This window comes from Diorhabda carinulata, chromosome X (genome assembly GCF_026250575.1).
Source record: "Diorhabda carinulata isolate Delta chromosome X, icDioCari1.1, whole genome shotgun sequence".
NCBI lineage: Eukaryota > Metazoa > Arthropoda > Insecta > Coleoptera > Chrysomelidae > Diorhabda > Diorhabda carinulata.
The window spans coordinates 3,992,653-4,018,407 of record NC_079472.1 but is presented as its reverse complement, the minus strand read 5'-3'; the positions used below and the strand labels follow the sequence as shown (position 1 = coordinate 4,018,407).

At 33.5% G+C, this 25,755-nt stretch overlaps 1 protein-coding gene across 8 annotated transcripts in view; it reads right to left on the bottom strand.

Moving 5' to 3' along the window:
* LOC130901193 (maternal protein pumilio-like) overlaps positions 1–25,755 on the bottom strand; it is a 338,508-nt gene that overhangs the window by 287,951 nt on the left and 24,802 nt on the right. For 5 of the 8 annotated variants that reach the window (XM_057812369.1, XM_057812368.1, XM_057812372.1 and 2 more), the window contains one exon: positions 9,878–9,955. The exons of the other annotated variants lie outside the window; for them this stretch is intronic. In XM_057812369.1, coding sequence (XP_057668352.1) covers positions 9,878–9,955 — 78 coding nt within the window. The remainder of the gene's footprint in view (positions 1–9,877; positions 9,956–25,755) is intronic. 8 annotated transcript variants of the gene reach the window in all.

Here is a 25,755-nt window from a genome sequence, read left to right as displayed (position 1 = left end):
GTTGAAGAAAACAACATGAAGAGTGATTGTCTTACAATGGAGTTGAAGAACATGCAAAAAAATCAAATATACCAAGTGTAGGGTAATGTTTCAAGAACCCAGGACGGTCCAACCAAACTGTAAAACACATTTAAATATGGTGTCTTGAGCCATGGAGGTTTGAAATAAGATAGTCGTGCAATCCATAGGACCGCTTTGGGCTATGGGTTAAATTCATTTGTGGTCCAATGGACTGAAAAAACTAAAATTCCAATGCTCTGATGCTGAAAAGCGTTCTAGAAAAGAATATGGAATCATAAAACGGGTTACGGCTAAAAAACGACTTTCACAATGAATGAAGGTATAAATAAAAGTGAAAAAATTATTTTAAAATCCGAATTTTATTCATATATATACATTTATTTGCACATTAAACGTCACGCAATGAACCAAACCCGTCCCTTCAATAACGCATTCCGAGAAGAGTTTCCAGCAACCGCTAACCTTATTCTATGGAGCCATCAGTTTTCTTTGTTGTTCCCTCTTCTTACTATTCTCATGAGTTCAGTGGCAGTCTCCTTGCCTACGTAGTCCGTCAGCTCCCCCAGCTGGATGTTGGCGATGTCGTTTATTAATCAACTCCAACTCTAAGTAGATCTACTGAATGTTGATGCCTCTGGCTGATGTTCAGCTTAGCGTGAAGCTTCTTACGATGGCTCTTGACAATGTATTCTCAAGTTGTAGATGCGTACGACCTAATAGCTCTTTTGGTCTTCAATTCCAGTTTTGATGATCATGTTTCCGTCCAAATCGTACTTTCACTTCTTTCCTCTTGTCCACTAGATAGTGATCTTTATTGATCTTTGATGACAAGCAGGTGTTCAGCGATTCACGTTGTTTCTTCTTTCGCTATGTCTATGTTGTCTTCTGGTATATCAAAGTTTGGGTCTTCTCTACGGTGTTCACAAGTCATCGAATAGATTCGTAGTACTATCGCTGGTTGGACGCTCTTGGAGGTGATTAAATAGTTTTAGAGTGTAGGAGACTAGCGGTTGAGCATCTATTTATGTAACAAAACGCTTAGAAACGATTTTTTACCGATTTCAAATGATCATGATGAATTATGAACGAAAATACTCGAGGTATAACTTGGAAAAATATTTTATCTGTATAGGAAAAAAAGTGATACGCCTATTCATTACGAATGCTTCATTATTTTAATACTCTGTCGAGTCATTCATAAACAATATATTGTAATCATTTTCATGAATATTTGAGGAACATTTTTTTACTTTCAACTACAGAAATTTTTGTAAAAACCAAAAACGAATAGTTTTCATATTTACGTTTATTTCGGATTTAGTGAAAATACGAATAATTCATCTTCTAACATTTGTCAAGAAAAGTCAACCGAATCCTCTACCGCATATTGAATTTGAACGTGACAAATGCGTTTACCAGTGACCAACCAGCTCGTAGCAGCAGCGACTCCTAGTTAGGGTCATGAACTGCAGGTCTTTGGCCTAGACCTCTCGTTCCCGATGCGAATTTAGTTCGCTGCGCGGAGATTTTGGTCGATATTCAATTTTCTGTGATTTATTAATAACATCAAGATCGTAATTTCATGTTTGTACGCAATTCATTATGGAAACTACAATAATGGTTTGCAAAAAAGGACGATGTAAAGCAAAACATTCGTTTTGTAAGTAATTTTTTTAAAGGACCCTGTTGAGAGCTCGGGATTGCTTAATCTCGTCAATATTTTTATAAATTGTTTCGTTTTCATACCTCAGATATAATTCCAAACTTATTTTTATCATTAATTGATTGATTTAAATCCGAGATTCCCAAAGTGGTCCAAGTGGACCACCAGGAATTCACGGGAGATTAGACGAGGGGGTCCATGAAAATTTATTTCTTTTCGATAGTGAAGAACTGAAATCTTGGCTTCTATAAATGCAGGATAATATTTTAAGAAGTTCAGCAACTGTTACTTGTAAAAACTTGCATATTTCATATTCGGTACGACGCGTCCTGCCGGCAAGGCTTGTTCAATAGTACAAATACGACTTGTGGTGTATGTGCTTGCAATCTTGCATGAACTTGTTCGATTCTGCCCCAATGTTAATACTTTTCACCATTCCGAATGGGAATTTTTGTAAATAAAGTTTGTGAGAATTGATTGGTTCTTGTGCAGATTTTAAAAAAGTAAAGATGGAGTCACTTTTTCGATTGGCCAACTTTGTTTTTATGATATCCACTCATACCCCAATCAATTAAAATTTAATTGATCAAATAATTAGCCTTATCAAGTAATCAAATCCAACTTTTTTCGAAAACTGTTAATTCGTCTTTGAAACTCAAGTTTCATTTAGATAGAATAGCTGCAGGGGTTCCATCAGATCCAGTAACATTTCGAAAGTGGTCTATGAAACAAAAAAGTTTGGGAACCAATGATTTAAACTTTCTTTTGTTAAGTGGGCTAAATCCTTGTTTAACATGTAACCTGGACGATTGAAGGATTTCAAATTTTATTGTCAGCAATTCCAAATAATTTTGGTTACTAATTTTCAAAGAATAGAATCTCGTAGAACGTCGAAAGGTCGATATTTTTAATTGTATCAAAACCTATTCTTATTAAATTTTTATTAGTTTCACCTGTATGTCTGTAACCGACTTTTCAGTCTCGATTTTGCTTTGCTTTGAGCGATCAGATTTAGTTAAAATTTTGCGCATTTGTTAAAGACAGACGAAAATGCAATAATTCGAAAAAAAATATTTGATTATCCTGATCAGATTCAGTCCTGAATTTTCATCCTTTGCATAAAAGTAAGAGAGAGCTAGTAGGCGAACTAAGTAAGCGCGCAGTCCCAGACTTTTAAAATTCAGATGCAACCATAAACACATATGTACCGAGTGGGCAACCAAAAACAAATCTCAGGAACCTATTATATTATTAAATTATAACAAAAGTAACCGAGAAACACGTGGAAATTGTTTTCAGAATTTTGGATCTGCCACTAGAGGGAGTATTTGAAAATATAAAATAAAAAACGTTGAATTTTCTAAAATTTACTCAATTAAGTGACATTTTATATACGAAAATCGTATTCATTAACAAATTCTGTTAATTTTTTATTTACAAGTTTTAGTCTATCCCTTCAAATAAGAGGTAGGGGAGAGTTGGAACTTTGGAAGAATATGGCATTTTAATTAGCAAAGCTAGAGGGCGGGAAAAGAAACTATTCACTAAATAAAAAAATAATTCTACAGTTCCTCGACTAATACTTTTTACTTTGATTATTGTTAGACGCGAGTTTTTTTAACTATAATTCATTCAATCAGACAACAACATCTGAAACACCCTGTTTATTGCACAGACAATCCTCAAACCTTCCTTTCTTTCCTTTCCTACCTATTATTCTAGAATATGTGTGTCTTTAAGAGTAACAGCCTTATTTTTTAGAAAAATATTTTCATCTTTTATCGAGTGGAAATATTTTTTTATTCTGAATGGGAATTTTTGAAAGTGATGTTGATATTTCTATTCTACACAAAAATTACTAATAGCCTTAAAACACCAACAAAACAACTCTGTTTGTTCTTTCGAGCCTTCCATAAGTTCATATTCGGCTCGAAGGACCAAATAATGTAAATGTGAGTTTTAATATAATGGTAGTCGCTCAATGGAGGTATAGCTGAATAATAGAGGCTCTTATTTGCACTTTGAGAGACAATCCTGTATAGAAAATTATTTCTAATTTACAAGGACAACAACCATCAATCACATTGATTATTAATCGAATTGCTAATTATTATATATCAATTTTAACATGTCAGATCGCATGTCAGAAATAACAGTTAAATACGAAAAGCTTTGCCTTTCCACTGGCGCACATTGGCGTTTTACCACAACTTCAACCGCCTCTTATACGAGAAGCGAGAGCGGCGGCGCTATTACGTCGGAGTCCCGGCTATTTGAACGCATTAGCGCTCTTTTCCAGTCACCTGCATCCTGCATTACGACATCCCAAGTCAACCATACGTCACACCGCAACTATGCGACTTTTTTTTTGTATAAAATGAACATTTCAGCAATTTCCAACCGTTTCTTGGATGAAGATTATTTTAGATAATAATAAGATAATAAATTAACGTGTATTTCTTTTTTAATTGAGAAATGTACGGTAAATATTATAATTTCAAGCCACAAAAATAAAATAAAATTTTAGATTTTCCATGACGCGTAGTTGATAATGATATAAAGTCAATCAAGTCAATCCGATTATTCTGAACTAATTACCTCTACTACTGTATCTAACCAACAATTCTAGTCCGAACACGAATAATTTGTCTTCGAACTGGGGTCTCCGTCAAATTAGTATCAATCTATATGTCATAATTGCAGAGCTTTCGCGAGAGATTGCTATATACCATGTAATTCCTCCATTGAGAGAATTCCTAACAAGTTTGGTAGAATAGGTAACATATGACTCTGAACACGGGCTCAGAAACGGAATTTATACATAATACAGAATTTGTAACAAACTTTGACGGAACGTTAAGAGAAGAATATAGAACTTACGACATTTAGGAAACTTCTGTATTCATGTATCAAGGTTAACTCTAGTTGCTTTATGAAATAATTGTATACGAATGAGTTACGTATAATTAGAGTTGCAATGGCGTGCCTTTCAATGTTGTTATTCAAGATAAAGTTTTTTCCCACCCCATGAATGATCCGTTCATCAAATTTCAAATTTTTCTTTCATATTTTCATCCGAAGATTGAAGTGATGTCTTACAAACCCAAAGTTAAAAAAGTACCAACTATGAATTATTTCTTTGGCGTTTATGATTGTAGTTTAGTCCCAGTTAGCCCTGTGAGACGCACAAACGATCTTGTTGGACCATTTTTTTGTTTGTATACGAATTGTTTTCACACTCAAAAATGTACGTTTGAAAATTGAGAAACCATTACCCTCGAATTAGAAATACCTCGACGTACCGTGGACTACAACGTGAAAAAATATGCATCTACCAGGAGCGTAGGTTCAGGACAGACTTAAAAACACAATCACTGAATACTAACGTATTGTTTTGATCAGTAAACGTGATCGACGACTCACACAACAGAGTTAGTAGCTCAGATTAATGAATCTCGCGATCTACGATTGAGAACTACGAAGATGTATTGAAAAATTCTTAGCCTACTATAGAACCAAACAAAATTTTAATGTCAAAATATTTTATTACTCAACATATTCTCCTCTTAATTGGATACATTTTTTATAGCGAACCTGCAACGTCTCTACACCTTTCAAAAAAAAATGTTTCTTTTTGCTCTGCAAACCAGACCTCCAAAGCTTTTATTACCTCCTCGATTTACGACCTTGCAAACTTTTTTTCACTTGACGAAAGAGATGATAGTCGAACGGACCCAAATCTGTTGAAAAAGGGGGGTGTTCTAGTAATTCAAACCCTAAATCACGAATTTTTTGCATGGCAACATGAGATTTGTGTGCAGGGGCGTTGTCCTGCAAAAACAAAACACCTTTGGGTAGCTTTTCGCGTCTTTTCTCTTTAATATTTTCCCGTAGAGTGATCAGTAATGTCGAATAGTAATCTCCAGCTATTGTTCTACCCTTATCCAACAAATCAATCATGATTACTCCATGGCAATCCCAAAAAACTGAAGCAAGAACTTTTCCAATAGATCTTTGGACAGGAAACTTGGTCTTGGAGAACCAGAATGTCTACATCTTTTTCAAATCGAGCACAGATCGAACGCGATGCTTCTATCCTTGCATGGTTTTGGTCAACATTCAAACATTTAGGGATCTATTTTGCAGCAATTTTTCTCATGTCCAAATTGACGTGAATTATATGATGAACGTGTTCGTATGAAATGTTCAGTGCATGGTAGATGGTTACTCCACGTTTTTCAATCCATCAAAGTGGTAATCCAGAAACCTTCGAACATTGAGTGTACCATATTGTTGGTACCAAATGCTGGGATTCTGAAATGACGCATTTAGCACTTCCATACGAAGAGCCTCCAAATATCTCTCAATTATTAAATTCACGCGGAAGAATTGAGGATCGATAAATCTTCCATTGACGATTCCTAACCAACCATTAATTTTTTGTGAGCGCTGGGTGTGTTTTATTTGGTGGAGCCCGGTAGAGATAATTGTGTATATTTACTGTCCGGATTATCTCTTGAGAGTTTGTGAATATGTTGAACTTTGTATGGTTGTAGTTTTTCTTTATTATTGAAGTTAGGGTTGTCTTCTAATGACTTCAGCGTTGTTCAATTCTGATCTTCTAGACTTTGGAGCTTCTTTTACGTTTACTGTCTCATTAAATTTTGCAAAAATACTGCTTATAGTACTTCTAGTGATTGGAAGTGTTTTTTTGATTTCCGAGCTTCGTCTCGGTGAAGTTCGCTCAACTTCCCAAAACATTTTATGTTTACATGGTCTTTATAACATGGTTGGTTAGATGTAGGAGACAACTCAAGTTCGATGATCTATTTGTGGAACAAAAAATAATTATTGATGCTAAGAAACCAATTTTTTATTGTCAAACCCACATAACGAGTGCTTCGCCACGATTATTACGTAAAGTTTCATTAAAATTATTCATTTTATTTGTTAACTGAAATAATTTTCAACTTTTCTTTCAATAATCAATTATACGAGATAGAATCTTCCTTTCGAAAAATGTCAGTAACAAAGAATTATCGAAATTTCTGATCTTCAACTTTCACAACACGATTTTACTAATCGACTACAACCAATAATTTGTTCGAATTGACAAGTCGCGAATGTTGACATATTAATTTATTTAAAAAAATTTAAATCCGATGTCGACCTTATTAAACATTCAATGTACGAGAGTAGTATGTGAAGTACGGCCGTACCATCCTTTTTTCGAAAAAGTTCAGGCCATTTTCGACCCCCCATAATTTCGTTGTAGATTAAACTAGAAGCCTTTATTTCTAGTAACCAAGTAAGAATTTTATAAACAAACTATATTCCAAATTTCATTCGATTTGAACCAATAGTTTAAGATTAAGCATTATAACTAGTCAAACTTTTTAATTTTGTCAATTACTGACTGACCGATCATCAAAACTCCACTTCTAGTAGACGTGGAAACTTCAAGTTTTGAATACAATTAGTTTTAAGTGTAGAAATCACGGAAAAACTAAAATATTTTGCAATTTCGGCCCAGTAGATGTAATAGGCCGAATATAGGTATAGGGAAATCAATGAGTGTTATGTCACATCTACTCAGTCCATTTTTCCAGATACACCAACTGCATAAATAACTTTGAATCCCATATGTTAAACCATACACCATATAAATAGCATTTGCCATAACTATAAACAAAAGTAGGGACTAAATCTCAATATTGCGCTGATGGATATCGGTTCTGCAGTATTCACACCCGGTGGCACTTTCGAGACTTGCAAGTCTGGGCGGGAATCCTCAATTTGTGAATACAATAGACTAAGAAACATTTACCGTCAAAAATTGTCACATCAAAGTCACCGAGAAAAACCCATAGAGATGGGGAGTGGACTATGAAAAAAACTGTAACTGGAGCTCAAGAAGTCGTACCGGAAAAGAAAAGAGGAAGACTACCTTTACAAAAATAAGGAAAGCTCGTAACACTTCAAGAAAATTCGTTTTTGGTATTTATGGAAAGGTACGGGAAAGGAAAAAAATGGAGGTCTATCTACAGAAAGGAATTAGATGCCGTCAAAAACAGAAGTTGTAAAAGATAAACGACTCGCAACTCAGTTCTTCTGTCGTAAAAAGTTGTGAGATCCTCATAATAACAAGTCGGTTGATTTATTCAGTCCGTACTTAGAGACCTTTTGTCTCAAGTTACGTAATTAGCTAAACTTACAACATCTTATGGCGACCACATTAATATTAAAAATCTTTTACGTTTAAATAAAAGCAATTGACAATATAACTCACAAGCAATACTTATTATAGTAAACAAGTTTTGTGTTTGATGACATATTTTTTTCCTGTGATTTCTCCGAATTTAAGCCGCGGCGATTCAAGTGTGAGTGGATGCGTTGTTTGAAAGCACTTTTTTCCTCATTTGCTGTTGCTTTTTTGCAATCTCTCTTTTTACCTTATCAAGCAACGAAACCTTCTTTAAGATAGTATCCCAAATAAGAATCTGCATCACTTTCAAACTTAATTTAACATCTTTGACTTTCAGAGCGGATTCATCATTTGAAATCCACTGCATTAACTGTTTTTTTCGTTCCAGGAGTTAAGAATCGGATCCAGGTTTAATGTACAGTTATGAATCGATGCAAAAAATTCGCCTCATTTTGCTTAAAACCCCTCGATAAGGCTTGGGAAATGTTTATTCAAATGCTAATCACTATAAGGCAAATATATCATGAGAATCTCCAACTTATGACGGTCGCCCTGTACCATTTGATGAAATTTGTCGATGATGTCGCAGTTTTTGATAATGCCTTTTCTATTCCCATCGTATGTTACATCAAGTACTTCATTGCAGTAGCAAAAAAGAGAACTGCTACCCCGTTAGCAGACAGAAACTCCACTAAACATCGATGGAAAAATTATTATTGCCGATGTGTATAATGTTTTCTGGGTTTTCCGAATCTTTCGACAACACATATGGCACAGAGGTAATTCGAATGCTGAAGCCTTGATAAAGATCACATAACGAATCGAAATGGTGGGATTTTGGAAAGAAACCCTTAGACAGTTTTATTTTGAGTCCTCAACCCAAAACACCATTAGAAATTTCATACTAAGAAGCCCAATAATATCAAGAATTAAACCATAAAGTTTAAAATATTATGACTGGGCGTATGGGCAATGGATTCATGATTTTGAAATCGAAAATCATCCTAATCAAAAGGAGTTCTGTGTTCGCGGAAAATTTATTGTAAATTGAATAGTACCTAGTCTGGCCACAAAAACTTTGTTCGAAAACGGGTCAGGCACATTATTTTTGCGGTTGAGGAGTGGGGTACAAAAGTCCGAAAATCGTGATGTCATCGACAATCCGCCGAAATTGACATCCCTAATGACTCGCAATTACAAGGAGAGGGTCGTAACCACTGACTAGTTTCGATGTTGTTGCGTCTCTTCAGAATGAAGTAACGATTTAAAACACAGCCTGCCGGAGCTGCTACTTGATTCATGTAGTTAAACATTTCTCAGTAGACGTCTTCTGGCGACATCTTCGATTTCAACTGTGAACCATTAATCAAGTAGATCTCTGTCGGGTCATTGAGGATCTTCCTCGTCTTCTTTTATTCTATGGTTGATACATCAACTATTTCTTCGGCCACTTGTCCTGCTCCATCATATCTCTGTACCAGAGCAATTGTTTAGTCTAAATTCTCTTTGAAGTCGTGGTCTTCGTCCTATATCTTCATTTCGTATATGCTCTGTTCTGGATCTGTTCTTCTATCTATCAGTTACCAGCACTAGCAACCATACGTTAAAATGGGCTCCACTATGACTTTGTATATTGTCATTTTTGTGTTTAGTTCAATTTTTTCTGACCAAAGCAAAGAAATCAATTTGCGACATCGAATAATAGAGTTCGAATTTAAAAAAGTTTCTTCTGGGTCACTCTGAACATCAAATTCAAAATTTGAATAGAGAAAACGATTCCTCGTTAAAAAATAACGGCGGTTTACGTTCAACTTTTTTTCGTACGGCCAACAGTCTGTTCCACAACCGTATTTTTAATTAACAAACTTTTTGTTGTTTGGTACGGATAATTCTCGTAATAATTAACAATAATTTGTTTATTCGTCACTTTTGTATGAATATCACGTGTATTGGTAGGTATCTCGTTTAAATATCAAAATTATAAATACCTGTTGCCGTCCTCGAACAAGACTTAATACGCCGTCACTGACAAATCCGCACTGTAATTGGTCGAAACCTTGACTCACCTGAAATAGATTAGATAAAATTATTTAAAGTATTCGTTTCCCAATACGTTGTTTCAATGTTATTATGATTTATTTGTTTAATTACACTATCAACAATATTTTAAAGTAATCATAAAATAGAAAGAACTATGTTTAAATAATTCATATAATGCCCGCCGGGCTCTACATTTATTTTTATAATAATTTGATTATTGTAATTATAGTAGCAGTACAGGCTTTTAAAAATTCATAATTCTATAGTTGTGACAAAGACGGTGTCATTCCGACAGCCTTAGAACGTTGTGTGGAATTTCTTGACAATAAATTATCAAGAAACGGTTAAGACAAATCTTTCCGAGAATCCACCGAGAATCCGTTAGGTTGTTAAATAGATGACAAATTCGGATACAATACGAGGTCTGGCTATTAAATAACGAGACTGCGCGCCTAGAGGGCGCTCTAGACGGGTGTTATGAAGAACGAGTAGTGCGTTGGGTATCTAGATAAATTGTCTATGCACGTCCCAAAACACGTTTCCGAAACTATCATAGTATTTATGCAGCAGCGGTTTGAAATTAACGGACATTAACGGTATCGTGATGACTGAATGGATTCCAGAAGATCAGACCGTCAACCAGACTTACTATTTGCCAGTTTTTGGCAATACTGAGAGAACGATACGTAAAAAACTGTCCGATTTTGCACCAGGACAACGCACTATCTGTGAAGTAATATTTGGCCAGTAAGCGTACTCCAGTGCTCGAACACCCGCCGTACTAACCAGATTTGGCACCGCGCGATTTTTTTTGTTTCCGAAGATAAAATCTGCTTCGAAAGGGACCCGATTTGAGTTGTTGGAAGCGGGAAAGCAAAAGCAGAGCTCCTAAAGGCCCTCACCAAGGAAGACTTCCAGCACTGCTCCGATCAATGGAAATAACTAATGGAAAAGTGTGTGGCGAGGGGAGGGGAGTATATTGAAGGGTAGCATGAGAATGTAGAATAATTTTCCCTCTTTTTCGTAACCAGTCTAGTTATTTAATAACCAGACCTCGTATAAGATATTCCATCTATCGAATACAATATTTTTCCTTTTATTATCACTAATTTGGAAAACAAAACACAAGGAAGCAATAATAAATCTCAAAATGTAACTAAAGCCAAAGAATTTATCAAACGAAATAAACATTACGAAATTTTGTAAACAGATAAATATAATAAAAACTGTTAAATATAAAATCAGAAGATTATAATAATAAAATGATGAAATGATAAGACAAATTACAAACAAATTGAACAGAACCATTCGAATTCATGTCAAAAATGAAGTAATACTCCCATTCGAGCTTGGAAAAAACTACTTTCCATTTCATCATCGGATACAAAGAAATTGAAAAATCATAATGTAATTTATGGTCTACCAAAACTGTACAAATCGCTTCCAACATTTATTTCAAGTATTCAAACTCATCTCAACCCATTATCTAATTATTTGAAAAATATTTGGTAATAAATTTCATACCAAAAAAAATATATCAAAAAAAAAAATGAAAGTATCAAGATACCCGACGAATAGGAATTCATTTCGTTAAATGTAAGGTCTTTACATACAAATGTTCCTTTTATAATTGATATATACACTACTGGTCAAAAGTTTTTGCCCACCCCTTAATCCATTCATTAAATTTCGAAATACTAGATTTTAATAAATTCCTCTTTAATATTGCCAAACTAAAGTCGAAACGGTGTCTTACAAACCGTTATTTGTTCACTTTATACGAGCGCATGTTAATAGTTTTTGTCGGTGAACGCGACAAGTTAAAACTTGCAAGGGTCTGCTGATTTCTAACCGTGAATTATTTCTTCGGTGTTTATTATTGTAGTTCACTCCCAAGTATCGTCATGAGACGCAAGAACGTGCTGTGATTTATACTTTTTGGACAAAGACATTTTTTGTGAAGTTCGTTCACGAATTGTTTTCGTTCACGCAAATTCAGACTTGTAAGTTTTATAATGGGTGAAACCGATAAACTATCGGTTGTAACTAGTCTTCGCAAAAGTCATGGTACCATTGCTAACGAATTGAAAATCGACGTACCGTGGACGACAATGTGAAAAAAACGTATTGTATCAATCAGTAAACGTGATCGAGGACTCACGAGCCCATAGATAGCAGCTCAGTCAATGAATCTAGGAATCTTCCTTTGAATCCTTCTACAATGAAAGGGAGATTGAGAGATGCTTGACTCTTTGGGTGGACGTTAAAATATATAATTTTGAGGTTTCAGTGTACCAAAGAAGATAAAAATTGGACGAATGAAGAGCGTGAGAGAGTTTCATAGAGTGATGAGACAAAGTTTGGTTTAAGGGAGTGTTTTTGCTTATGTCAAAGGAAGAACGGAGGTAAGATCCGTGTGTAATCCAGAGTGGAAGCTCAGTGATGGTTTGGTGAAGTTTTAGAGAAAGGTCGATTGGAGATCTTGGAGACATTTAAGGGATTTTGAAGAAAGGATAGTAAAAAAATGTAGATAATTTAATCTTCCGGCATGTCAACGATTCCAAGCATTCCTTGAAGCTGTACGAAGAGTGTTTGAAAAGAAGAATGTACTGGAAGTAATGATTTTGCCGTTATAACCCGATTGGGTTGTTTTGGGTTAAACTGGACAAGGGAGTCAGGAAGCAACGTCCTACTTCCACTACATGTCTTTGGAACATCCCGAAAAACTAATTGAACCAAGCGAGAGCCAGAGAATGCCAAAAATGTACATTCGTATATGTTATTTCAAATATAAATATCATAATGGACCGTATTCTTTTTATTTGTTGTATATAACGCAAACTATAGATAGGGCGGACAAAAATTTTGGACCGGTAGATTATGTATCTAGATCTAAATATTTGCAGGTGAGCATAATAGGCCTTATTTGCGTGGTGGTTCCTTTTTTGTACTTTTCGTATCTCATACTAGGTTGTTCACATATTAAGAAAGACTACGACCAGATTCAAACATCAATTAATTTATCACTACAAATCAAATCCATAGTGCAAACTGTTCCCTATATCTATCTCGTAACAGCTTTGAAGTTAAAAACCCTTCACCAAAAATAAAATTTCGACAGCTAGATGATTTCAATTTTCTTTATTCTAACGATAATATTTGATACTGTGAAAGATGAAAACATATTCCCTTCAACAAAGAATTTACGTGAATCTAACTATAGACGTATACCTTGAAAACCATCGTTCTGGCGTCATGGTTTACATACACGATACCATCCGCAAAAGGTAAGTTTTAAAATGATGCTATAAGTAGTGTTGCTTACTTGAAGCAAAAGAAGAAGATAACGGTTATAAATTTTTGGTGTCAAGATCAGTGATTAAGAATCCGAACACAAGAACCAGAAAATTGCCAGGCATACAGGTATCAAGCCAATCTAGATTTTCTCGTATTCTTACATAGAAAATTTCGAAATAGATGAACGGAAAGGCGATTCCAGTGCCGTTGATAAACTATATCCTCAAATCTATATTTTGATGCATTTCTTCTTCATGAGAAATATGGTGAATACTATTCCAACAACTACTTCTGATGGTATGAACTGGAAATAAGTTTTTCACAGATACAACTGACATTTCAGTAGATGTTGAGCTTCTGTATTGCAGAAGATGGTGCTGAATTCTATCGACTGTTTAATTGTACAATTTCAATAAAAAATTCTCGTAGTTCCACAACAGTTGCGCGACTCCGATCCAGTATTGGAGTTTCAGCGCACTGCCATAAAAAGCAGAAAAGCCGTTTCCAACGCTACAGGGTTTCCCAGAGGAATTACTAATTTTCAGAAAAATCAGTTTCCATTCTTAATCTCAACAACCCAAATTTCAATTTCTATAAAATATTATAAAGATTTAGTTTACCTACTTTAATTGTTATGTCTATCAATTTAATTCTCTAAATTCAATTTTACGATATATGATTATTAATAGGGGACAAACTGTATAATAAACAATTGTATTAAGCTTCGAGATAATCATATGCTACTCGACTTATTATTATTTAAAAATAAATTCAAGTAAACTTGTTCAGACAAAAGAATATAAACATGAGACAGTGTTTGTCTCTGAAATATCTTAAACATGGATTAGCATAAATTTGAATGCGTTTTATTTGCTTTCAAGCTGATTATTCAACTATTAGCCACTACATATAAATCGGATGACGTAAATAAGTTACAAATATGTCGAACTGTATAACAAAGAGAAAAAAGAAACAATTATAATAGATAAAGTTCTGAAAAGGTTATTTTGCCGAAATTTTTGCCTCAGCCTTTTCAAAATTTTTACCAATATTTACAATTCGTCGTAAAGAAAGATATTTGAACGCGGCGCGTCGACAACAGAGCCTGTTTTTAAGAATTTCTGGTCTTTAACACTGTTGTACGATTTGATAGCGCCGAGTCCAAAAATTGTTGTTGAATTTCGGTAAACATAGTTTCGTAATCCGCGCCACAGCTAATTTCATATATAACACTCTGTTCCAAATTGGGTAGTATATTGGGCAGACTAAGAGACCCGTTTGTGACCGGATAAAACAGCACATAGCTCATTTAAAATATGACAAAGGGCCTATTCCTTGCAGCCCACTCTATGGTTTTCTACTTAAGGAATAAATGTGAAGATTTCCAATAAGAAGGTTTTTCCGTTGAAATTAATATTCCCGAGAAAATGTTTGTTGGTGGGAAAATTCGGTATAAAACATATAAGGCAAAGTTAATAAGTTTTTGTTGACATTCAGTCTCTGAAGACGATAACTTGGTTATCGAAACACGCTTCAGACAGTGTAATTGTGAGTGTTGGTGTAATGATGGTGTAAACAGTGTGTTCAGTCCAATGATAAATGACTTAAATAGAGGCTGGCGGCAAACGAAGCTTTGTCTAATCAAGGACAAGCTTTGACAGAAATTGAGAGTAAAATCGGGTTCATGTTTTCGGAACTACACCCACTATAAATTTGTTTATTGCAACCAAATGAAAACAAAAATAGATAGAAACATTTTTGGAGATCTATTTAAATAACAAACTCAGTTTAAGCAAAACATTATGTTTGCTTTGGTATTATAACTCTAATTTCCTCCAGACAATTGAATTATTTTGCTCCAATTTGCATGAAGCATCACATTAAGCTCGACCAAATCATTTGGTCGAATCTTTCTTCCCAGGGTGTTCAATAAATGTCAATTGTATTTAAGTCCGAACTGGAAGTTGACCAATTCATAAGGCAATAATTACCTCTTCTAATATGCATTGACGCTTCTAAAGACGAAAAAACATGGTTATGTACCACGATCCCTTAATAAAACCTTTATCCACCAAAACCAAGTACGAGTCTTGGAACTTACAACAGCCCAAACCATAATTGAGGTTCCTCCAGAACTTGTTCGGTCAAATCGTTTGTACAACATGCTTTCATAACTGAGCCTCATCGATAGCTTATTCTTTCAGTGATTTTGCAGCAATAGTTGTGGTTGTCATCTCCAAATTCTTTCGCGATCGTCTGATGTGGATAATGGATGCAGTCGTCGACAATGTTCCCATTTATTTTCCCCCACATTTTTCTTTTATTTGCCAGCTCAACTAAAGTTAGACCTTAAACATGATCGTTTTGGTTGATGCTCCATTGAATTGTTTCGAAAAATAACTCGAACGAAAGATTTGTATTTTAAATATGCCGCTAATAAACCAAAAGATGGCGCTGAAACGAGAACTCGAGTTAGCTATATAAAGGAGGTGGTTGATCTGGGCTTTGCGCTTCTGGTACATAACAATAGCCACCACCATATTGCATCATTCATTAGGGTTGAAAGTTATTTTAACGAAATTCCGATTTAATATCAACTTGGTCTAGATTCCCGTATAATTCTATGCTCTGAGAACTAAGCTGAGCTTTTAGAATTGAACACTCTGTAAATATTCCATACGATTTTTGAAAATCGTTTCCATCGCATTAGTCGTCGATGTCGGGCTTCGACAATTTATTTACAATCACGTCCAAAGCCATCACCACAACAACAGACGTTTCGAGCTCGTCCTTCGTTTGCTGGGTAAAGGAAAATCTATTACCGTTACGTGATCCCGAACCATAAATTCATATATATGTAGTGTACCTATATATCCGAGAAAGCCCCAGGGAAAATGAAGTATGTCGGTTGGACTACTTGTTTTTTTTCCATTACACTAAACGACAAAACGCTATAAAGAGTCTTAGTTTTTTTTTTTTACCAAATTAATTTTAAGAAATGAGAAAGTTCTGCAACTAATGGAGATAGAACGGAGGGCTTACGGGTTTAACGTGGATAAAGTCTGGTTTTTAGAGGAAGCTTTTGTGAGTTATGAATGCATAAAGCAACTACTAAAAAATACTCATTTTCTGAAAAAACCTTCACGATTCACTTCTACGATTATCAAACAGAATATAAACATCAAAATGGTAGAAATTTTAGTGAGGATCGCTCAACGTATTTCTTCAGGTAGAAACTTTTCAGATACCCTTCGTATATCTTCTAGCTAGAACGATTGATTTGAAATTGATTCCAGTGTAATTGGAATTAAATAAAACTTTTAAAATAATTTATTAATTGTTTCAATAACAAATAAATATCGGAAAGTTCAAACTTCAATTTCTTATCAAATTGATCAACTGACTTTATTTATTTACTTGTGAATAACGTTCTGTTTCTGATAAAATTAACTATAATTCTGAATTTATTTATAAAATGTATCAACAAAATTGTAGTAAGAGAATTGCTTCACTTTCCATGTAAGCGATACGAAATCTTTTGTTTACAAAATATTGACGCTGCAAAAACTACTGCCAACTAATGAACTAAATTAAAAATAACGCGACTCGCACAATAACAAATTAGAAACGTTGAGGAAATAGCAAATATACAAAAATTTAATTTCTTTTCTTTTACTTTGTTAATATTTCCAGTATTACACGACCGAATTTGGTTCTCTCTTATTTAGAGACCTATAACGAAGTCCTTTATGGACCCAATTTCTTCCTTCACAACTAGAAAACTTTCCTTTCCTTCGATATTTTACTGCCGAATACACAGCAACAAAGACCGAGTAAATGGAAAACTTTTTCCAACTTTTTATTGAATATTGTCGAGCGCAGATTTTCCAAAAGATTAATGAAATTTCACGAAATATTTTATTCACTTTCAACGTCTATATTAATTGTATATTAATTTGGAAAATTTCATTATTCTCTCTTATTCTACACGCTGATTAATGCTTTTCGTCCACTTCCGATTTCCACCCAGAATTTCTCATAGATTTCCAAACCCTCTCATCCAATAGGCCTGTCTTAAGGAGTATGAACTGCATCTACTTTCTATTTTGATTTTCTGGAGACTGTTACGGTTGGCTTACTAATAGTTTCTGTTTGCAATTTGTTCTCTTCGGCATCAGGAAGTGGAGATGGTGGGAATTACTCCCATAGAACTTTAAGATACTTACTTTTTTCGTAAGTTTCTGTATGTAATTCTTTTACATTTCATTTAGATGTACTATTCAACATTAATTATTAACTGTTGTTTATTTATCCCACCTACTGATTGGCCCTTGAGCTGCAGGGTGGTGTAAGCAAATAAATAAACAAGTTCACGTATTTATTGAACCGACCTCGTAACTATTAAAACGCTAATATTTTTCCGACTTATTAACAGATTAATATTAATTCCTGCTTTGTTGTATTGTTCAAATTAAAAATTTGTCTTTCTCTTTTCTCTGCAGACTTCATCCCATAAAAAACGCCACCCCGCATGCAGACACGCATTCTAATTGGCTTGAAGCCAAAAAGAGACGTATTGCATTTGTGATTTGTGAATATACAAAAATAGTTGCTTGACATTGAAGTTTACGAGGAATACCAAGAATTGTTTTTGTCAAATGTTTTATCAAAATACTTGACGTTTTCTATATTAATAGATTCAAAAAGGGGGTCTTAGTCATTGTGTAATATTGTGGGAAATTTTTTAAATCGTACATATTTAATTTCTATGTCCCTTTTAAACTTGCAATGAAATAAAAATATAAGAAACAGTTTCAACTCTCTTAGACCACGTCAGTATAAAACCGTCCTGTGAGAAATATAAACCAAACGAAGTACTTGTTTTCATGTTATTGAATTAATTAACTACTTTTATTCAAAACAGTTCATTATTTATAGAAATAGTAATAATAGACTATTATTATTGGGTTAAGACAATTTGGTAAGAGAGTCAATCAAACCTTTTACGAGGGTTGCTACTTAATTTTTGAAATATCGCAACAATGATGTGAATATGTCAAATCTGACATTGCCATCATAAACTTTGAAATTATTAACTCAGAACGTACTGTTTGAGTTGTTTACAGATACTTAAAACAATTATTTCTGTCAAAAAATGGAATTTGCAACGTAGAACGGTCTATTCTAAATAGTACACCAGCAAAAATCAGGAAAAACAAGACGAATCGTTCTCCAAGACGACAATGCGAGCCTCACACATCAGTTCAAACAAAAATTTTTTTGAACAGTCAAAATATCGAATTGATGTTTGTCACCCAATGTATTCGTATTCCCGCAGATCAAAAATTAATTGAGATGTCAACTTTTCTGTACATCTGAAGAAAAGGTTGATGCGTTCAAATCAAGTATTCGAATCGGAATGGAAAAAATGCTTCACAATTGGTTCGACCGCATACGAAAATATATTGATCTTAATGGAGAACATTTTGGAAAACCATAAATTAGCAACCCTCGTATTTAGAAGTGTTAAAATTGCGCTGCAGTTGTTCGTCAAAAAGGACCCAATTTTTGGCAGACAGGAGACTCGATTCAACATTCCATTCAACAATTTTTTGATAAAAATAACACGCGTCTCACATGGCAATCCCAAAAAACTGAAGCAAGAACTTTTCCAACAGATTCTTTGACAAGAAACTTCTTAGGTCTTGGAGAACCCGAGTGTCGTCAATCCATCGATTGTTGCTTTGTTTCTGGGTCGTAGAAATGGACTAAAGTCACATCCATAGTAACAATTCGTTTTCAAATTGCAAGCCTTTGGTCAACATTCAAACATTTGGGGATCCATTTCGCAGCAATTTTTCTCATGTCCAAATTGACGTGAACTGTGTGATGAATGCGTTCGTATGAAATATTCAGTGCTTCAGATATCCGTTTTAGCCCAATTCGACGGTCTGATAAAATCATTTCATGAACTGCATCGATATTTTCGAGGACTTACACTGAAACTGGCCTTCCCGATCGGTCATCATCTTCAATGGAAAATTTACCTCTTTTGAAGCTTGCAGTCCAATTTTTCACGGTCGCATACGAAGAACATTGATCACCAAGGGTATTAAGCATATCTTCGTAAATCTGCTTACCTCTAAATCCTTTTAAACACAGGTATTACTTGATCATGGCTCATACTCCAATTTTTCGATTTTCACATCTTTTTTTCTTTTAATTTATTTACTCTTACATTTCTAATAAGTTATTGTTCGTTGCTATGGTAACGCAATATTTTGTTTATACATGGAACCGGTCTAGGCTAACTACATATCAATACATCCTCGTAATGTAAAAAGGATAACTTTCAGATTATATTTGGGTCCTTCCTCGTATAATAGTGGACATTTTTAGCCTGTTTTAACTCAAATGTTAACGAGAATATTGAAAAAAAAAAATACTACGACATCGATGAAGATAACGGTTAACAATTACAAGAATTTGTTAAGAATAGAAATAATTGCATCGACGTAATGGCGGGATACGAGTAACTAACCTTGAATACAACGGACATCAAAAGTGATATTAAGCGTCAAAAAAGTTTCGACGACGAACAACAAACGAGACAAGAGTTCAGTAAACCAAATTCATGGTCAACTAGTTGGCAAGATACGAAGAGAACGAACGGCAAGGGAATCATTATTTGTATATTACCTTATCTGTCTATGTTCTGGTACTCATGGTTTATTGTTAATGATAACTTGAGCATAAATCCGTTGCTTGTTAAGATACGTAAATTATTATACGGCAAATTTGATCCAAATATTATAGTCTATTTTTGTACCTCGCGAGAGTAATAAAACTTCATTACTAATGCAAAATTACAGTACAGTCATTTTAAATATTATTACAGAATAATTTAAATATTTTTGTAATTCGTCTCAAATTACACTAAAAGAAACTCGAAAATTAAACATGTGATACATATACGACTATATTTTCGTCTCTTACTGAAAATAAGCAAGATACATTCGAACTACCACAATATATTCATTCCTACATTATATGAAATAAAGAAGGTACATTCGAACTAACACAACGTATTCCATCAGTTATTGGCAATAAACAAGGTACATTTGAACTACCACAATCTAATTCGTCTCTTGAAAACTAAAGTAAATTTGAATTAAAATATATTCGTACGTTACAGGAAATAAAAAAAGAACATTTGAACTATGTATGATATAATCTTTCGTTATTGGAAATAAAGAAGGTATATTTGAACTACCACGATATAATCATCTCTCATTGAAAATTAGCAAGATACATTCGAACTACCCCAATCTATTCCTCCTTTATTGAATATAAAGGTTCGCTTGAACTATTACAATGTACATTTGATCTACCATCCGTTATTTGAAAGAAAAAAGATTCTTTTGAACTACTACACAATATAATTGTCCCTTATTGGAAATAAGCAAGGTATCTTTGAACTACCACAATATAATCTTACGTTATTGGAAATAAACAAGGTACGTTTGAACTACCACCGTTACTGATAATATGTAATACATATACATAGCTAAAATTCAAAAATTAGAGCTGATAAAAATAATCTAATTATATTTTTGAAAACATCAACAGCTAAAATGTTTTCAGAAGACTATTCGACAGAAGTTTATCACCCAGTATGTTAAATTTATAGATTATTCTTCAGGAATGGGTTAAAGCTTCATCGTACCCTATAAATTTTAAACAGCTTGCATGACAACCTCTTTGAATATTTGACCTGGATACAATTCGAGTTGAGGATAAGTTTGTTCGGTTGAAAGGTCGACCACCTTTTTAAAAAAAAATCGATCAAATGTTTATCTAACAAATGGGAAATACAAACAAACTATACCAATAGGACTTAAAGCATCGAATAACCCGCTGTGAATTTTTATCGTAAATAATATTGAATAACGGAAGGAAATTTTTTCAAATGAATTTATTTTGATAAAAAACCAACAGAGTTTAAGTACTTTATATAAAGAGTTGGGGCAATTTTGGGTACTTGAGACTATCTAAGGAAGTGCCTCTACCGTAAGCCCAAAAGTCGTAAATTTATGGCTTATTATTGGGAGGGCATTGTGCAGGGCTGTACTATTATATTATAATACCTGAAATTTTCCTTATAGCTTAAAAAGAAATTCGAATTTCAAAAAATTTATTTGATTTTAGTACAGGGTATATTTGATTTACATTGTTGGATTTTTATATGATGGGATTGTGGAATTTCAATCTTAAATCTACTAAATGATACACATATTAATGCATAAATACATATATTACATTTTACTTAGTTAGATAAGTTTTTTTACAGGGTCTAAGCTATTTATATGTGTGTGAATTCTCAATTTTTTTCATCTGTTGCACACAGTTTCTCCAGTTTTCAGCGGTTACATTTTTAACTTTCGTCTTAATCAACACGATCATACTAATATTTAAAGTAAGTGTATTATTGTGGACTATTAGATTTTAATTTATCCCATATCAACTCGATCGTATTGAAAACACAATAATATGGTGGAAGCCGAATAACATCGTGACCTGTTTCGTTTGTAATTTTGTCACAAACTTATTCTTTTGAAAAATTTAAACTTTTCACAGTTTCTAACAATTGTTGAACATTATAACTTTCGTAGAAATGGATAATCCCCATGAAATCTTGAAATTACCCATCAATAAATTAATTAAAAATGTTTAAATTAATTTATCTTTATTTGCTCTGAAATTTTTACTAGTTACGTGGTCCCCATAATAAAAGAGTTTTTTTTATTTTTCATGAAATTGTATGATTTATTTTTTCAAATATATTTAAAATTCGATTAGATTACATTAACTCACAAATTATGAAGTAAAACTAATATCGCAGTTTGAACATGTCTGAAAGAATACTTTCTCTTATCGTAGTAGTAATCACTCTGAGTGGGATTCTTGAACAAAGCTCAGAAAATTATAACCTATAATATACGATAGATCTCAAGAATCAAGAGTCGATCTAGTCTGAAAGTCATTACATCATCCCCTCACTTTATTCAAAATGAGGAAATGACGGTGAGGGAAAGACAAAACAAATCATAACCTAAAAAAATCTCGCCTCTAAAAAATCCTCTGAAAACATACTTAACTACGTCATCAAAATTGATGCCGTGCACCCAGAAAAATCAAAGAATAAATCCCAAATTTTGGCCGCTACAAAAAATCCTTGGTAAAATAAAAAGTTACGTAATTCAATTATTATTATAAAATGACAAAAATTCAAAATAAAACATTATATTCTACATAAAAATAAATTAATTCATGCAATTTTATTGAGAAATTTTTTCATTTAAACATGTATTATCAAAAAAAAGACGAACTAGAGGAAATTTCAAGTCAACAATAGATTGATTGAAAGTGAAATTTGATTAGAAAATTCCATCTAAACCCGTGATTTCCAAATCAGTCCAGGAGGACCAACAGGGATCCAAGGGAAACACGACGGAGGTCTACGTTGGACGTAACAAAAATAGGTGTCCACAATTGTAAGCAAGGGTCGAAGAAAATTTATTTTATTTCGATAGTGAAGTACTAAAATGTTGGTTTAGCTTCTCTCATCAAAATAGATAATATTTTAAGAAGCTCAGCGACTGTTTCTTATAAAAACTTGCATATTCCATATCTAGTACTACACGTCGTTGCCGCGCCGGCCGCCGTCCCGTCCACAACGCTTGTGGTAAATGTGCTTGTAAGCTTTAATGAACTTTTAAATAAAGTAAAATTATTCACTCACAGCACAATTAATTAAGATTTAATCGAAAATTTGTTTAGTTGACTATTCAAGCAATCAATTTTAACCTTTTTTTTTCGAAAAATGTTTTGTTTATCGTTGAAACTAAGCCACAACGTAATTTTCCATAGATAGATAGACTTTTTTTCGAAATTTGGAAATTAGTAGTAATGTAGCTACAGGTACAGATCTGGTAAAATTTTGAAAGTGGTTTATGATCCAAACAAACTAATTGAGTAAATTGAATAAGTTTGGTTAAAGTAATCATATTTGATATACTCATCAGGGGGGAATGGTGTTTGGAAACATATCATTCCAATTTATCTAAATCTAATTATATTAAATTATTACATTAAACAGGAGTACCCTCAGATTCATCATTTTAACCTTGAAATTTGTTTGAATCACTTTAGTCGCCGGACGAGTTTAAAAAAAAAATCACCAATGCCAATATCGAAATGATATCGTTGGGTAATTGTGAAAATGAGGACGTTCTGAAGCAACGTTGTACTATTGCTTCAATTACCCGCAAAATATACTTACGAATGACCTTTGCCTGATTATTCTATTAACGCAATACCATACGAGGTGCGTACAAAAATTGTGATTTATAAATAAGTGTCTTCTTATAACAGAAAACAAAAAGTAAATTATTTTGGGTATTACCTAATTGATTATAAACAGAATATTCATGTGTTGAATAATAATTAATTTTGAATATAAAATAGAGAATGTGCCAACTCGTGATCGTGGTTGTTATGAAGATTAGACAACTCGTGACGGAAAATTATGCAGCTCAAGATTCTAATTTTGAAATGAACCAAACCTAACCAACTTACATCCATCGGTATGGCACTTTGCATTATGTCTTTCTATTTGGTAACACCAAAGATTTGATATCCTGTCACACATATTTGATGTAAGACAAGGGCGTGATCGTGGTTACCACGAAGATTAGACAACTCGTGACGGAAGATTATGCAGCTCGGTATTTTAATTATTAAATGAGACTAACCTAACTAATGTATATCGGTATGGCACTTTGCTTTATGTCCTACTGAGCGGCACCAAACAATTTTGTCCCTTTATGTTATTTAAATTTAAAATTATTATTCACGAGCAATTTGATATAGCATAAAATTTACTACTAATGCCATTTTCAACTTGTCACAAACACCCACACCACGTATGAAGAATTTATTATTTTATTTTCACAAAGAGTGGTGGCAATATTGGGGTTAGAATTTTAACCAATTGCAAGTGTGGATTAGTTACCGAATTTCAGGTAATGCATTCGTCACGAGTTGTATTACGTCCTTGGACTACCTTTTCGTTTACCTGAAATATTCCCGAGTTGGTGCATTCGTGCCGCATTAGTTATGAAATTTTTGCTCCGTATAAAAAAAATTAGTAGCTGTGTTTCAAAAGGGGGACGAATTTCACTCAATTCGACTTTGATCACTAAGTGGAAATAAATTACAACTAATCTATTAATCATCGGCCTTGAATATATCGCGAAATAACTACTTTTAACTGCAACCGCAACGGTTCAAGTTTAATTATGAAAATTTATGCTGGTTCATAGTAAACGCGTACACGGAAAATTCAATTGATCCGTTGCGAACTAATAAATCGCTTTATCACGATAAGAGCCTGTCATAAAAATTCATGTTTCATTGTTACTATTTTTTCAAGTCAAAATCATCATAATTACCCACGATTGTTGTATAACGTACCCATTTTACATTAACGTTCAAAAGTTTTCGTCCATTCCATAATCCATTTATTAAATTTCAAAATAATACAATTCAACAAAATTCTTGTTCATATTGTTTTCATTCGTTGTATATCACGTAAACTATAGGATGGAGTAAAACTTTTGACCGGTAGTATACGTCTGTTGCCTGACGTTTCCTTATTTTACCTATAATATTTAATCGTATTGGTTTTTAAGATTTTATCATATAAATCATTGAATATTTCTAATTCAGCTCTGTACACATGAAAATAAAATTTGAGAAGTGAATCAGATTCGAACCCGGGACCCGAGGTTGGGAGGCACGGAGCGTCTCTTAGGTAAAATAGTTTCTGAAAAAAAGTATATTTGACTCAAACCAGTCAACATTATTTTTTGTTTGCGTGAATTTCCCGGTGTGTTGATATTTTGTGTTAGATTGAATTATGAAAACAATTAAAAATCGATAGAGAAAGCTGACATTTCACACCACCAGAAATTAGGGAGATTTTAAAGTTACCTTATCGCTGGAAAATCGCGGAAAATATATAATAAGGCCTATGAGTCTTTTTTGAACGGTCAAAAAAAATAAGTATATAACACAGCTATCGTTTGGGGCCATGCTCTCCCTGTCCATTTTGTGTTTTCAGATGGAAAGCGGGAAATTGGATTTAATCTCAATATTTGTGATTTTTAGCATTAAGAGAAACTTTATTCAATAAAAGCAATAGAAAGCATGCTCAAATCTTATCGAATCTTTTCCTAAATCATCCTCATATATTTGATTTTCGAAAAAAAAAATAGATTTACAATAAGAATGTTTCGGAATAATTATTCCTCGAAATATAAGTTTTGTCGAAGTTTATTGATTCTTTGTGAATTTATAATCATAAATTTCTATTAAGGTAAAATCTCGACTCATTTTATTGGAACGATTTTATGAGCTTTTATTATATTTATTCATTTCAATTGGTAATAAAAACAAATTAGATTGA